This window comes from Eleutherodactylus coqui, chromosome 4 (genome assembly GCF_035609145.1).
Source record: "Eleutherodactylus coqui strain aEleCoq1 chromosome 4, aEleCoq1.hap1, whole genome shotgun sequence".
Lineage (NCBI taxonomy): Eukaryota > Metazoa > Chordata > Amphibia > Anura > Eleutherodactylidae > Eleutherodactylus > Eleutherodactylus coqui.
Window position 1 is genome coordinate 75,608,651 of NC_089840.1, and position 13,785 is coordinate 75,622,435.

General features: G+C 45.0%; 1 protein-coding gene across 2 annotated transcripts in view; it reads left to right on the forward strand.

Annotated features, from left to right (window-relative positions):
• The window catches only part of RPA1 (replication protein A1), a 48,371-nt gene that overhangs the window by 12,089 nt on the left and 22,497 nt on the right, over positions 1-13,785 (forward strand). The window contains exons 7-11 of one of the 2 annotated variants that reach the window (XM_066599689.1): positions 2,655-2,784; positions 6,749-6,851; positions 8,954-9,022; positions 9,126-9,318; positions 9,399-9,538. In XM_066599689.1, coding sequence (XP_066455786.1) covers positions 2,655-2,784; positions 6,749-6,851; positions 8,954-9,022; positions 9,126-9,318; positions 9,399-9,538 — 635 coding nt within the window. The remainder of the gene's footprint in view (positions 1-2,654; positions 2,785-6,748; positions 6,852-8,953; positions 9,023-9,125; positions 9,319-9,398; positions 9,539-13,785) is intronic. The other variant, XM_066599690.1, reaches the window with a different exon arrangement.

Below are 13,785 nucleotides of genomic sequence, written 5' to 3' on the forward strand. Positions count from 1 at the left end.
ATTTTCTTCACTGCGGATGTGTGTGGAAGCGCCGGTTGGCGCACTGCCGCACAAGCACAGTGGAGTTTGTGTTTTTCTTTCTTTTGTTTTGCCTCAGCCAAGTGCTGCTGTTGTGAATTGCCCCAGCCAAGTGCTGTTGTGAGATGTGTAAGGTGCTGTGCACTAGGCAACTTAACATCCTGTCATCTATTACATCATGGGAGCTATACAGTTTTTGTTAATTGACATCATAATGGTTCTTGCAAGTGCCACTTCTATGGTCCTTCTAATGGTCCCTGACCATTTAACACCTTAGATGTGGTTAGACAAGAGGGGGGCCTCCCTCTGTCATCCTAAAGGCTATGATGAGATCGCTGGATGCCAATGGATTGTCATGGCTGCCAGGACCTAACAATGGTCCCTAGATCTGCCACCTTAGTACACCCATTAGATCATGCTGGAGGCAGGGTCTAATAGTATGCCTGCAGTGATGCTCTGACAGGCATAATACACTGCAATGCAGCAGTATTGCAGAATATTGTATAAGCAATCAGCTTCTTATGAGTTTAAGCCCAAACAGGACTAAAATAAAGTTTGATCGTTTAATGATCTTGCAAAACTGCAAACTAGATAGATAGATAGATAGATAGATAGATAGATAAGGGCTTGCATATTGCAGAGTGAGCTGCAGTTTTGGTACCATTCTAGGGTACATTTGGTTTTTAATCACTTTTCATTACTTCTCTTCTAGGCTGCCTTTACGCGGGGCGCGATAATCATGCTAGATTTGAGTGTTACAAGACACACAAATATGAATACTATTTTGAATGAGGTCATACACATTAGCGATATTTTCCTGTATGGCACTGTGTTGCGATGCAGGAAATAAATCTCAGCTTGTTCTAACTTTCTGTGCGCTCTTGCATTGCAGCGCCCATTATTTTCAATGGAGTCGGCAGGAGCGTTGCACCACGTACTATGTGCACGTGATGCGAAGTCTCCCATTGGAAACATCCCTAAAGTAATGGGAGGCTGTTTTGACTTGAAAACTCCTCGCATCTGTGGGGAATTCAATTGATGGGGAATGTGATATTGGGCAATACGTGATTCACGGCCCAGTATCACGTTCGCCAGTGTGAAGTCAGCCTTGGGCTTGTGTTTGGGGGGGGGGGAGTGTTATGTGATAAATGGAATTTTTAGTATTTTTGCTGCTTCTCGCTTCTGTGTTGCTGTATATTATGCGCCTCAGTGCTCTAATAAGTGAGTACTAATGCGGAAGGGGGGGGGGGGGGGACCATGTTCGGGTCACAGAGGTCATAGCCTCTCAACAGCTTAGGTGCTGCAGTCGCTAGTCGCTGCTTTATCTGAAGGGTTAAATGGCTGTGATCGGTGTTTTTTAATACCTGCTGTTTCGGGTGCCTATCAGGTGTATAACGTAACTGCTGCTTGCTCTGTACACTCCCTGTGCACATCTGCTGAATATATGGATGGCGCCAAGGGGTTAAAGAGGTATTCCCACAACTGACAGACTAGGTGATAAATGTCTGATCACTGGGACCCCCACCAATCACTAGAACAGAGGTCCCACCTTCCCCCTCACTGCTCAGCCACAGTGAAGGAGTTTAATTGGAGCAGTAAAGCATGCACAGTGCTGCTCTATTCAAAACCTATGGGTCTGATGGAAACAGCTGACGATGGCACTCGGCTGTCAGGGGCTGCCCCAAAAACATTGAATGGAGCAGCAGAGTGTGAATTACATTCCTTTTAATTCACACTTTCTTGCTGTAGTGATTGAATGGAGCTGTGGGGCCCATAGGGATCAGAATTTATTTTCTATCGTATGGATAGTTCATAAATGTCAATTATAGACTTTAACTTTTTTAAAGCTAAAACTTGCATTCCAGTTTTCTCGTGTTACAGGCGTCCATGAAAAGGTTGTTACCAATTGATCTCAAGCATTCAGTTCATATGTGCAGCATTGTTATTCATAAAATGGGCGTCTCTGCAAACGCAATGCTTGAGCGAGGTGCTGCATGGTGCTATTAGCAGCGCTACAGCAGAGCAGATGTGACTGGCTTTGTGGTGGCATTTGTGCTATTAGGGCTTGCGTTGATGTATCTTTGTCGGGTGAGTAATATTTGCATTGCGGACGGTCCTAAACTCTGGGATCTAATATTTCATCTGAACAGACCCCTTAACCCTTTCCAATCCACTGTCGGACGTCTGAAGACATTATGATTTAAGGTTGTACAACTTTGATGTTGGAAGACGTCTGTCGGGGTTCTTTTACTGTATATTGCCAGCCTCTCTGCTGTTGGAGCCTATCCAATGTGTCACCTCATGCAGTACTGGCTTAGGCCAGCATATAGCGCCATTGTATAACGGCAAAAAAAGAGTAAGCCCCCTAGGAAAACCAGGATACAAATTGGATTGGAAAGGGTTAAAGCCTCTTGAATTTGTCGGCACTGTTTCTCATGGGCGTTGTGGGTTGTATTGCTATTTTTTCTTGGTTATATTGTGCAAACTTTAAAAGCTTGTGTGGTTGTAGGCCTAGGAATTGATGGCTGCACTCCATCATACCCTTACACATGGCTAATAATTCAGCATCTTTAAGTGTTTTATCTATTTGGTCATCATCATCCTTAACAGATTACTGTGGATTTTCTTTCTTCAAGCAGCTCCGCCTTCATCTATGAACAAAGGACTGTCTAAACCATTTGGAAGAGCGGGTGCACTGAATACTACACCTGGCGGCTCTCAGTCTAAAGTTGTGCCAATTGCCAGCCTTAACCCATATCAATCAAAGTAAGTGGGTGCACTTTACACAGAGTCCATTGTAATGTATACGTGTGTATGTATTTGTGTTCCTGGTACCAAAAGATAATTGCCTATATTAATCTCTCTTGGCTTCTCATATTCGCCATGGTGGGTATGTTTTGCCAGGCTGCAGTCAGCCTGTATAATTGGCTGCGGCAGCCTGCGATGTCCTATCATGGTCCGCAGCATTTACGTGCTGAGGACTGTGATTCAGTGCAGCAGCCTCAGTGATTGACAGCTACGCCTGTGTGTTCAGTCATACAGATCGCTGTCAATCACTGATAGCTCCGCCCACTGGACTGTTCAGCTTAGAATGAACAAAGGTTTAGACGAATAAAACCCAAGTTATTCTGCATCTTTCCCCATAAAGCTATATATCCATCTGCTCTGCTCCTCCGGCTCTATAACATGTTGCCTGCAGCTTGGACAGCGTGTTCCAGCTGACAGATTTTCTTTTAAAAAGCGGCCATGAGTTTTATGCTTTGACATGTCTTTACCTTCGGACACAGTTCATAATGCATGGTCCGAATCACATTCTAATATGCACATGTCCTACTGTCTAAGCGAACAGAATCTTGGCTCTGATACCGCCTTGTCTTGAATTTCAGGATCATGAATCTTGCTTTCCTAAACTTAGTGCCAATTGCAAATCTCGTCCACTGTGCTGCTTGATTTCAGATCCAAAAGTGCATGCGGAGAGTCTGCACAGAAATTCCGCGGCAGTTCCACCCCGTTCGAACTCAGCGTAAGGGCTCATTCACACAGCTGTATGTGTAAAACACTGAGTATTACGCAGCATTTTACTTGTGGTGAGCCGGCTATATGGCTGCAATTGAGCATGGCGGCGTATCTTTTTTTTTTTTTTTTTTTTTTTTGTGTGTAAATTTCCTACTCTACCTCATAGCGTCGTTGTGTATTAAACACCGCACATCCACAATGGTACGTGGTGAAATAGAACATGCTGCATTTTTTTTAACACAATGTATATGCTCCAATGTAACTATCAATGAAAATCAATGTACTTTCATTGACTCCATTCACTGTGTATTGTGTGTGCGTAATATGTGGTGAAATTCTGTTAGTGTAAAAAGAGCCCTTAACGTATACATGCCACTTGCATTCTGCTCCCTGGTGATGCTCTTCTCAGACTTCTGCTGCAATGGAGGCAAAGTGACCCTTTTTTTTTTTTTTGGTGCCCTGTATCCTGTGAGAAATTTGGCAAGGCCTACATGGCCCAACACCTTTGTCTATCCACAGCATGTGCTCCAAATATCTACAGCCGGGAGATCCATGATGTAGGATTGGTGTTTTGAAAACTCCTCATATATTGTACTTTGTGGCTGTTTGGTGCGGATTTTGCACATCTGCTATAAATTTACCACATCTGAACATGGCTTTAGAAGCACCAGTGTGAATTGCTGTGGGCACCACATCTTTAACTTCACACAACAGCAGTAGATTGTCTGTAAAGCGAGCAGCCCCCTTCCGGGCCTGCTTGTTTCTCAGCGTGATTATTAATGTAGTACACATTATCTCGCATTATCCCATTTGCACCGTGGTAGTTTTAGTGTAAACTCTGTATAGCACATTGAATTTTCTTGCAGAGTGTGGGCTGCGCTGCTGTTTGTATGGGGGGGGGGGGGGGGGGCAACAGCTAGCAATTGATTAGACTTGTTGGCTGTGCTAAAACCTGTAAAAGCTTCCTGTGGTACGACACAATCGCTGCCTCTGCTTTTAAACCTTTTTATATGATGTCGTTAAACTCCCATATTCAGATCAAACATGTTTTTGGCAGGAATATAATCCATTTATCTAATATGAAAGCCCTGTGTATATTGACATCCTAAGGCTGCCATCACACGGGGCGGAAGTCTCGTGGAATGACCGCGCGGAAATTCCGCAAGATTTCCACAGCAGAAAAGCAGCTTCAAAACCTGCGCCGTTCGGCTGGTGGTTTAAAGAGGCTTTACCGCCTGTATTTTGCTGCGGCCATGTCTCCCCATAGAGAGAAGAGATGGTTGCAACGGAAACGGCGATACAATTGACATTCCGCAGCTTTGAATTCTGTGCGGCATGTCAATTTTAGCGCAGCTTGGCTGCAACAGCTTGTCCGCAGCGTGTGTAAGATTTTTGCAAATCTCGTTCCTTTTGCTGCTTGGGCTCGGGTTTAAGTCCACACGGAAATTCCGCCCCATGTGAACCCAGCCTTATGCCATCAACATAAGTACCATAAACTAAGTTATGGAGCTTATAGTTTATGTGACTGGAGTCTGCAGAGCTGTCTTATACTCACCCGGTCCCCCATTCCTTCCATGTCCCTTGGCAAAGTTGTTCCATGCACAGCCAGTGTGACTCGGAAGGCTATGCGACACACTCTGTACAGATGAATGAGAATGACAGGACATTGGGTGAGTATGAAAAGAGGCTCCCTCGACTCACCGTCACCGAAACTAGAAGCACCATAACTTAATTTATGGTGCTTTATAGTTAATGACTAGAGATGAGCGAGCGTACTCGGAAAAGCACTACTCGCTCGAGTAATTTGCTTTATCCGAGTATCGCTGTGCTCGTCCCTGAAGATTCGGGTGCCGCTGCGGCTGACAGGTGAGTCGCAGGGGAGAGCGGGCGGGAGAGAGAGAGAGAAAGATCTCCCCTCCGTTCCTCCCCGCTCTCCCCTGCAGCTCCCCGCTCCGTGCCGGCACCCGAATCTTCAGGGATGAGCATAGCGATACTCGGATAAAGCAAATTACTTGAGCGAGTAGTGCTTTTCCGAGTACGCTCGCTCATCTCTATTAATGACCAATTCCCTTTAAGCATGCACAAACCTACAAATATTTTGCTAGCAAATGTATGTACATTCATAAACCGGCTAGATGTACATATGAAAGATATCCAAATGTCACTATTTGCCTTGCACCAATGCAGTTTTGGGTTTGACTGACCAAGGACATCTGCATTTTGCATGGGTTTTCTTCGAGGACTCTGGTTTCATCCCTTATTGAAGTAAGCCTGCTTCCTGTGCAGTTGGCCTAGAATGTGTCTGAGCTCCAACGAATGAGATTGTAAGTGCTAATTGGAACAGGCACTCGTGATTGGTGTCTGTAAAACGCTGCAGAATGTTTGCACAATAATGGCAGCAGGAAATTAGTATATTGAACAGCTGTAATTGTCAATTTTTTTTAAACAGTAGTAGAAAAAGCAAAATTTACCCACGCTCCTGTGTGTGATAGGGGTAAAAATTGGGAAAGTACAAGTCGAACTTCACAGCGGGGCCTGGTCCTCAGCACCCCTAATCCCAGACGGCGTATAGTATCGTAGCCGTAGAGGATCCAACAGGTGGAGATAACAAAAAAGGCTTGCATTATAAGCTCAAAACGCGTCACAGTATTGGACCAACAAAAAACCTGTTATCTCCACCTGTTGGACCTTCTACTCTGCTACGTCTATGATACTATACGCTGTCTGGGATTAGGGGTGCCGAGGACTAGGCACCCCTGTGAAGTAAGTTCGACTTGTACTTTCCCAATTTTTACCCCTATCACACACTGGAGCGCGGGTAAATTTAGTTTTTTTCTACTACTGTTTATTTACATCTTCCGGTGTGCCTGCACGTCTGGAACCATACCATGACGCTGTCCCGAGGGGATGTCTCATTCGACCGGTGTACTATCTAGTGTCAATACAGACTCTAGTATTACAAGCTTTCCTGGATTTTGACGTACCGGTACCCCAATTGGGGATCTAACCGGTGACGTCAGGTTAGTTTCCTGTTGCTATACATACTCTTCTAGACATTCAATTAGATCTGCTTTTTTGGAGCGCTACCTATTCACAATTGTTTCAATTTAATTTCTTAAATATGGAAGACTTTATGTTTTGGGGTGGGCAGGGGGGGTTGTCTCAATTTGTACATGATAAACAGTGTTCAAAGTGATATTTTCTCACACTTTAGGTGGACTATCCGAGCGCGAGTGACGAACAAAGGCCAGATACGTACTTGGAGTAATTCCCGTGGGGAAGGGAAGTTGTTTTCAATAGAGATGGTGGATGAGAGTGTAAGTAGGATGTAATTCTAGTTCTGCATACAGGATTTATAGTATAGTATCGGGACAGATGCATTCACTTATGAGCCAAATATATTTTTGTAATGTTTTAGCTAATAGGAGCCATTAATGAAGAAATAAGAACTACTATGAGTTTGGTGCATTCATATGAAGGGCGCTCCAGCTTATCCGTCTTAGCAGTGGTTGATGGTCTGCAGATTCACAGCTGCCTGTCAATCACTGTGGGGTGCATAAATAAACCAGACATAAACTGGTGTTCTTCGCTCCTATTAGCCAAATTAAACTATATTTTAGTATTTTAGCTAATGATGGGCCTGCCCTTGCATAGAACGGCACAATGTGACAGATTTACCCTTAAGTGCTTCAGCACACACAAGCACATTTATTTTGCCTTGGCTCAGTCAGGTTTTGTACATCACTTAAAGGGGTTGTACTAGAATTACAAGTTATTCCTTATCCAAAAGATAGATAACTAGCTCATTGGTGGGGGTTTTACCACGGAGACTCCCATTGATCTTGAGAATAGGGCTCCCCGTCCCCACTGCATGCTTACTGCACCTCCTGCAGTGAGGAGGAGAATGAATGGAATGACTGTTGTGCATGCGCACTACCGTTAATTTTTAATGGGACCGCGGTGATAGAGGCGCAAGTGCTCGGTTATTTACATTAGCCCTATTGAAATGAATGGAGCAACGACCGTGCATGCTTGCCCATGCCGTCCACTCACTAACGTCAGCAGGTGGTAAAAGCATCCGTGCAGTGACAAGAGGAGGGGGACACAGGACCCCGATGGTCAGCAAGTTATTCCCTCCTGTAGATAGGGGATAACTTCTAATCCTGGTACACCCTTTTTAAGACCAAAGGCAGTCATATTTTCAGTCCTGAGCCTATACACATGCACAACTTTTCATACGGACTGTGTGAATAAAAATCACAGCATGTCCTGTTATCGTCCGGTTTCACACGTAAGGATCCCACATGCCGTGTGCTGTACAATGGGAGTTGCGTCTGAGTCCCTGCATACGTCTGTGCCTTTTGGCCAGAAACTGTATTTTTTTTTTAAAATTCAGACTTGGTGATGGCAATAATGTTATTCAAGTCTGCGTTCTCATGTGACAACTTCAGCAGTTCAAGAAGAATCATTGAAATATATAAAATTAGCTTCCTAGTATTGACATCAGGAGAAGACTTGGCGCAGAAAGTGCTGCCAGTTTACTACTTCTTGCCTGCAGTCTTGACGCCACGGGATGCTGTTCCTTGCTGCAGAGACAGCTTGCTTCTATGTTTGCCCTCCTAACCTTGTTTAAGATGTACAGGACTCGTCATGCTTTCTATTCTTGGTCACTTGCAGAAAGACGTAATGACTAAAATGTTTTTATGTGCAGATGTTGTTTCTCTGATGGAAGAACAAAAATCTGTTATCAAATAATTAGCTCTCCTTGCCCTGGGTATGGAGGGGGTGGATGAATCATCGGAGAGCCTGGGCAGCAACGGCACGTGGTGACATCTTTGTCATCAATTAGGTGCAGAGTACTTTGTAGCCCACACATCACGTGCTTCCAGTTAATCATCTTGATTATCACTAACTAGACGGATACTGTTTTATACATGAATATTTACAAATAGAAATTTAGCTAGTTACACGGCCCCTTTTCCACGATAATAGGCAAAATATATAGCTGCGAGGTCACATAAACATGAGTGTATTCTTTTGAATGTAAAACAAATGCGCGTGTCAACAGATCTTACTGCTTTTTATCTATTTCTAAGCATTTAAGGCCCCCTATCCAGGGCCGAGGTGGGATATCGATAGCGATATTGCGCCGCGGGGGAGGAGGGGGGAGCACTGACAGGTCTCCGAGATGAGCCTATCCAATAGATGGGCTCACCTCAGAGAATCGCAGCGAGCCGCAATTTAAATCCTGGGATCGTAGAATTGCTCATGTATGCCGGCACTGCGCTTTCCATAGCAACCCCAACAGAGCGTGATCTGCGGACGATTTATCGCCCTTGGATCATTGCCTGTAGACAGGCAGCCTAAAGTACATTAACTAGTAACATCTATAAAGATGTTTTTCCTTTCCTTTTTCCAGGGTGAGATCCGGGCTACTGCCTTCAATGAACAGGCTGACAAGTTTTTTTCTCTTATTGAAATGAATAAGGTATGTTTTTGTTTTGAGTAGTTCATAAATTTCCTGTGTAGGAGTTTTTTTGTTTTTTTTTTGCTTTAAATCTTAAATCCTTTTTTTTTTTTTTTCTGGATAGGTGTATTACTTCTCAAAAGGCACTTTGAAGATTGCTAACAAGCAGTATACAGCTGTAAAGAATGACTACGAAATGACTTTCAATAGCGAGACCACAGTTATCCCTTGTGATGACTCTTCAGATGTCCCTATGGTGCAGTTTGATTTTGTTCCCATTTCTGAACTTGAAAACAAGAATAAAGACACACTATTAGGTTTGTAACATTTTGGTAGCTGTCAGGTTGTCTGTGATGTTGTAGACCCCTCGTTATCCCTTGCATTGTTTTCCTTGCAGATATCATAGGCGTTTGCAAGAGTTTTGAAGAGGTCGCTAAGGTGACAATAAAATCAAACAACCGTGAAGTTTCAAAGAGAACAATCCATTTAATGGATACATCAGGCAAAATCGTTTCAACAACTCTATGGGGGGAAGATGTAAGTATTCATTACAATAGAACAGTGAATGTTTAGTTGGTTACATAGTCCAGTTGAAAAAGTGCTTGTATTGTGCAAAAGTAGTAAAACTGTGTAAAGTTGTGTATAACACATGTGCAGAACAAAGCTGAGAAAACTTCAGAACTTTTTAGATTCTTTTCCTTAACCCCTTTAACTTTTTAACAGGCCTCTCCTGTGAATTTTTTACATCTACTTATCTATGCATACATCATGTAGCTATTCCCTACCCACCCCAGTATATATATTCTGACCAGCTCAGATCTGCTTGGGCTTATGTGTTCATTTACTAGTCAGTTTCTTAGTTTGTGTTATGCTGTTACATGGAACTACCAGAGAAATTGCTTAGAGTGGGACATAAATTTCTCCCCCATATCATTGGGGGACACAGCAAGACCTTGGGTATAGCTGATGCCACTAGGAGGTGACGCTGAGCAAAGAAATAATTTGTCCCTCCTACCAGCTTTACACCTCCTTCAGGCACTGAACGAAATTAGTTTTAGCTTAGTGTCTGCAGGAGGCAGACATGTTAAATGTTTGTCTTCAAGGAAGACGTCTGTTGTGGGAATTTGGGGAGGCAGGCCTCTCCCTGTCCTCCTACGGGAAGGGCGAAAAGTACGGTGTCTATGGCATGCTGTTGCACCCGACCCAAAGAAGAAAAGGTGGCTCGATCATGCCTGTGCGCAATAGATCGTAGCCAGCCATAGTGTTCCCCACCTTGTTGCAACTCCCATCCTCTGTGACGGCAAGTGTAGTGGGGAACACTGCTGAAGACAGAGGCCACGTCGGGAGTTCGACACAGCCGGGGATGGATCTCTGCAGGATCTCCTGGAAGAAGGGTGAGTATGCAGTGGTAAGTATAATCTGTCCTTCTGTCCATTCTCCTGCTCCTCTTCCCTGCCGGGGGAGCTTTTCCCTGGATGTGGGGGGGCCGACCTAAATGAGTGTGGGAACCCTAGCAGGAGGGACTTTAGTAGTAAGGGAAGGATAAAGCCCGTCAATCTCCCATAGCCTGGTGATGGATGGTGCCAGCCTCTCCTCCCCCTCCCCTCTCTGCCTGTGATTCTTCACTGTTCTCTCCTCCGGTGAGACGTCTGAATCGAGATGCTGCTGCCTCCTAGACGAAGCGCTGATCCAGAAGCTCTAGCTGTGATCCGTGGGTCCCCGTGGACCAAGTAAGCTCTGCCTGAGGCAACTTTCCCTGCGCTGTACCTTTCCTGTAGCTCCCTTACGCCAATACTACCCAGTAACTCTGTGCACAGTGTTGTGCTAACGCCATGTCCAACCCAAAATGGGAAGATTCTGGACAGGTTACAGCCACAGCCAGAGCCACGCTTTATGCCTGTGCTCGCTGTAACACAAAATTTGCATGTGCTCAGTCTGAGCCCCACTGTGTGAACTGCGTCCCATCACGGCAGACGCCTGTAGATCCCACTACGGCTCCCGCTGAACAAGCAGTCGATCTGGAATGGGCTCTCATAAGGTGGACCGTCACATGAGGCCAGAAGCTCAGGAGCAAGTGTCCATGTACATCGTGACTAGCCAGGCTCCTCGCATACACTTTACCCCTCTGCCAGTAGGAGTTCTAGCTGTACAGCTCGTATACACTTAACAGGAAGGTACTGGCATCAAAGCGCCCATTACTACCACAGAAGAAGTAATTGGGTATGGTGAGACTCTAGATCATCATGACTCACTGATGGCTACAGTCATCCACAACTTCACCCCATTCCGTAGGAGGAGTAATTGTAAGTCGCACGTCTATCGGCGGTGCACAGCTCCTGGCAATCGTGACATCCGTAACCTACTTCATTACCCCCTTTTACAGAAAGAGTATTGGTAGGACTACAAGTCTCTGTATTCTACATGGTTTCTCACTGATGGCCTCAGTCCTCCTAAACATTATCCTGTCATTGCAGGAGTAATGATGAGTCGTGCGACTCTTATCGTGGCGCACAAGATCCAGGCAGTTGCCATATCCGTTCGTGTCCTCTTTATCCCCCTTTCCTGGAGCAGTAATGGTGGGGCAGTGGGTTTCCGTATTCTGCGTGACTTGCTCACACGTTTTCGGTCATCCACAACATTACCCCCTCCCATTGGAGGAGTAATGGTAAGCTGTGAGAGACTCTACCGGCGTCACACAGGTCCAGTCAATCGTGATATCCATATTCTACCTCACTATCCCCTTTTTACAGGAGGAGTAATGGAAGGAAAGTTGAGTCTCTGTTTTCTGCATGCTTGCTAACGGATGACTACTGCCTTTCTCTAAATCTACTTTCTCTGCAGTATTTGTAGCCATGCGATTATTGGTATCGCTTGTGATGTGATTATCTGTTCAGTCACATCCGTCTTTCGGTCACTCTATGGATCGATGTTCTCCACGCTTTTCTGTCTTGCACCACTTCTTTCAGTTCCACGATTGACATGTTGGTGGTGGCCTTGGTTGTATCTAGCCATCTTGTTCTTTGCCGTCTTGATCTTCTATTTCCACTGACCTTGCCAAGTATCAGTACTGTTTCCAGTGAGTTAGCGCGCATCACGTGGCCAAAAAAGGGAGCCGCTGTTTGATGACTTTGCGCTCTAGTGATATTTTCGGTTTGACGCAATCTGACACTACCTTGTTCATTGTCATGGCAGTCCAAGGTATCCGTAGCATTCTCCTCCAGCACCAGAGTTCAAACGCATCAATTTTCCTTCGGGTTTCCTGAGCGTCCAACTTTGGCAATCATGCGCCGTTATGGGAAAGACGATTGCATTGACCAGTCTGGTTTTTGTTGCGATGCTAATATCCTTGCTTTTCCAAATCTTTTCCATTCCTTGCATTGCAATCCTACCAGATGTGATCCGTCTCTTGATCTCTGGTCCAGATTGCCCATTGCAATCACTTTTGGATCCAAGGAAGATGAAATCCTGGACCGACTCAATCTCCTTGTTCCTTATGCTCACTGTACCGTTGCTTACCGCGGTCATGACTTTTGTTTTCTTGCTGTTGAGGTACAGTCCCATGCGTTCGCTTTTTCTTTTGCACTCATTGGATAAGGTATTCCAGGTCTCTTTCACTTTCCACAAGAAGGGTGGTGTCATCTATGTATCGGAGGTTGTTGACATTTCTGACTCCAATTTCTAATTCGTCCAAGTTGCATTGCCTCCTGATAGTTTGTGCGTACAGAGTAAAAGGGACGGGTGATAGAATGTAGCCCCGCCGTACGCCGTTCTCTATTCTGAACCAATCTGTGTTTCCATAATTTGTCCTGACTGTTGCTGCTTAGTTGTCATAAAGCGACCTTATCAGCTGTTCAGTATGTTCTGGGACGCCCATTTGACACTTCCAAAGCTTGTCATGCTCGACACAATCTAATGCTTTGCTGTAGTTGATAAAACACATGTACACATCCTGATACTCCCGGGTCTTCTCCATGATCAAGCGCAGGTTCGCGATTTGGTCTCTGGTGCCGTGACCTTTTGCGGAAGCCAGCTTGAGCGTCCAGCAGTTCCCGTTCAACAATTGTCGCAGTGTGTTTTTGTATGACCTTTAGAGGAATTTTGCTTGCGTGAGAGATGAGGGTGACAGTGTGGTAATTGGAGCATTCTTGAGAATCGCCTTCTTTTTGGAAGTGTGACGAAGTCAGGTCTTGTCCAGTCTTTGGGCTACGATTTGGAGCTCCAGATCTTTTGACATGGGTTGGTTAGGATCTTGGCTGGTATGTGATCAGCGCCCAGAGCTTTCCTGTTTGTTAGTTGTTTCAGGGTCCATGTGAGTCCTTCCACCACAATGCCCAGTTCTTGTTCTACGTGGTACAACGGGTTGTCTGTCTGATTGCCTGCATACAGCTCTGCTGTATATTCTCGCTACCTACACTTGTAGGATTTGATTTGGTATCGCATCGCTTAGATCTAAGCAATAGGTACCCCTGTACACTTCCTCATTTACATTTTTTTTCAGGAGGAGTAATAGTAAGACTGAAAGTCTCCTTATTCCGTATACGTGCTACCAACATGCACAACATTACCCTCTTCCTTAGGAGTAATTTTAAGCCGTGTGACTCTAAAGCGCACGGATCCAGGCACAGACTGTTCCAGTAATGCGTACTGTCAATTCAGAGCAGTTTCAAACTATGCTTCTAGAGCGTTCTTTGCAAATCCTTTCTAAACAAGTGCAGTGCGTGGGGTTCTGGTCTAACAATGGAGCCTGTCTGAAAACTACTTAGCTAATTCCGCAAAGTTGGGGT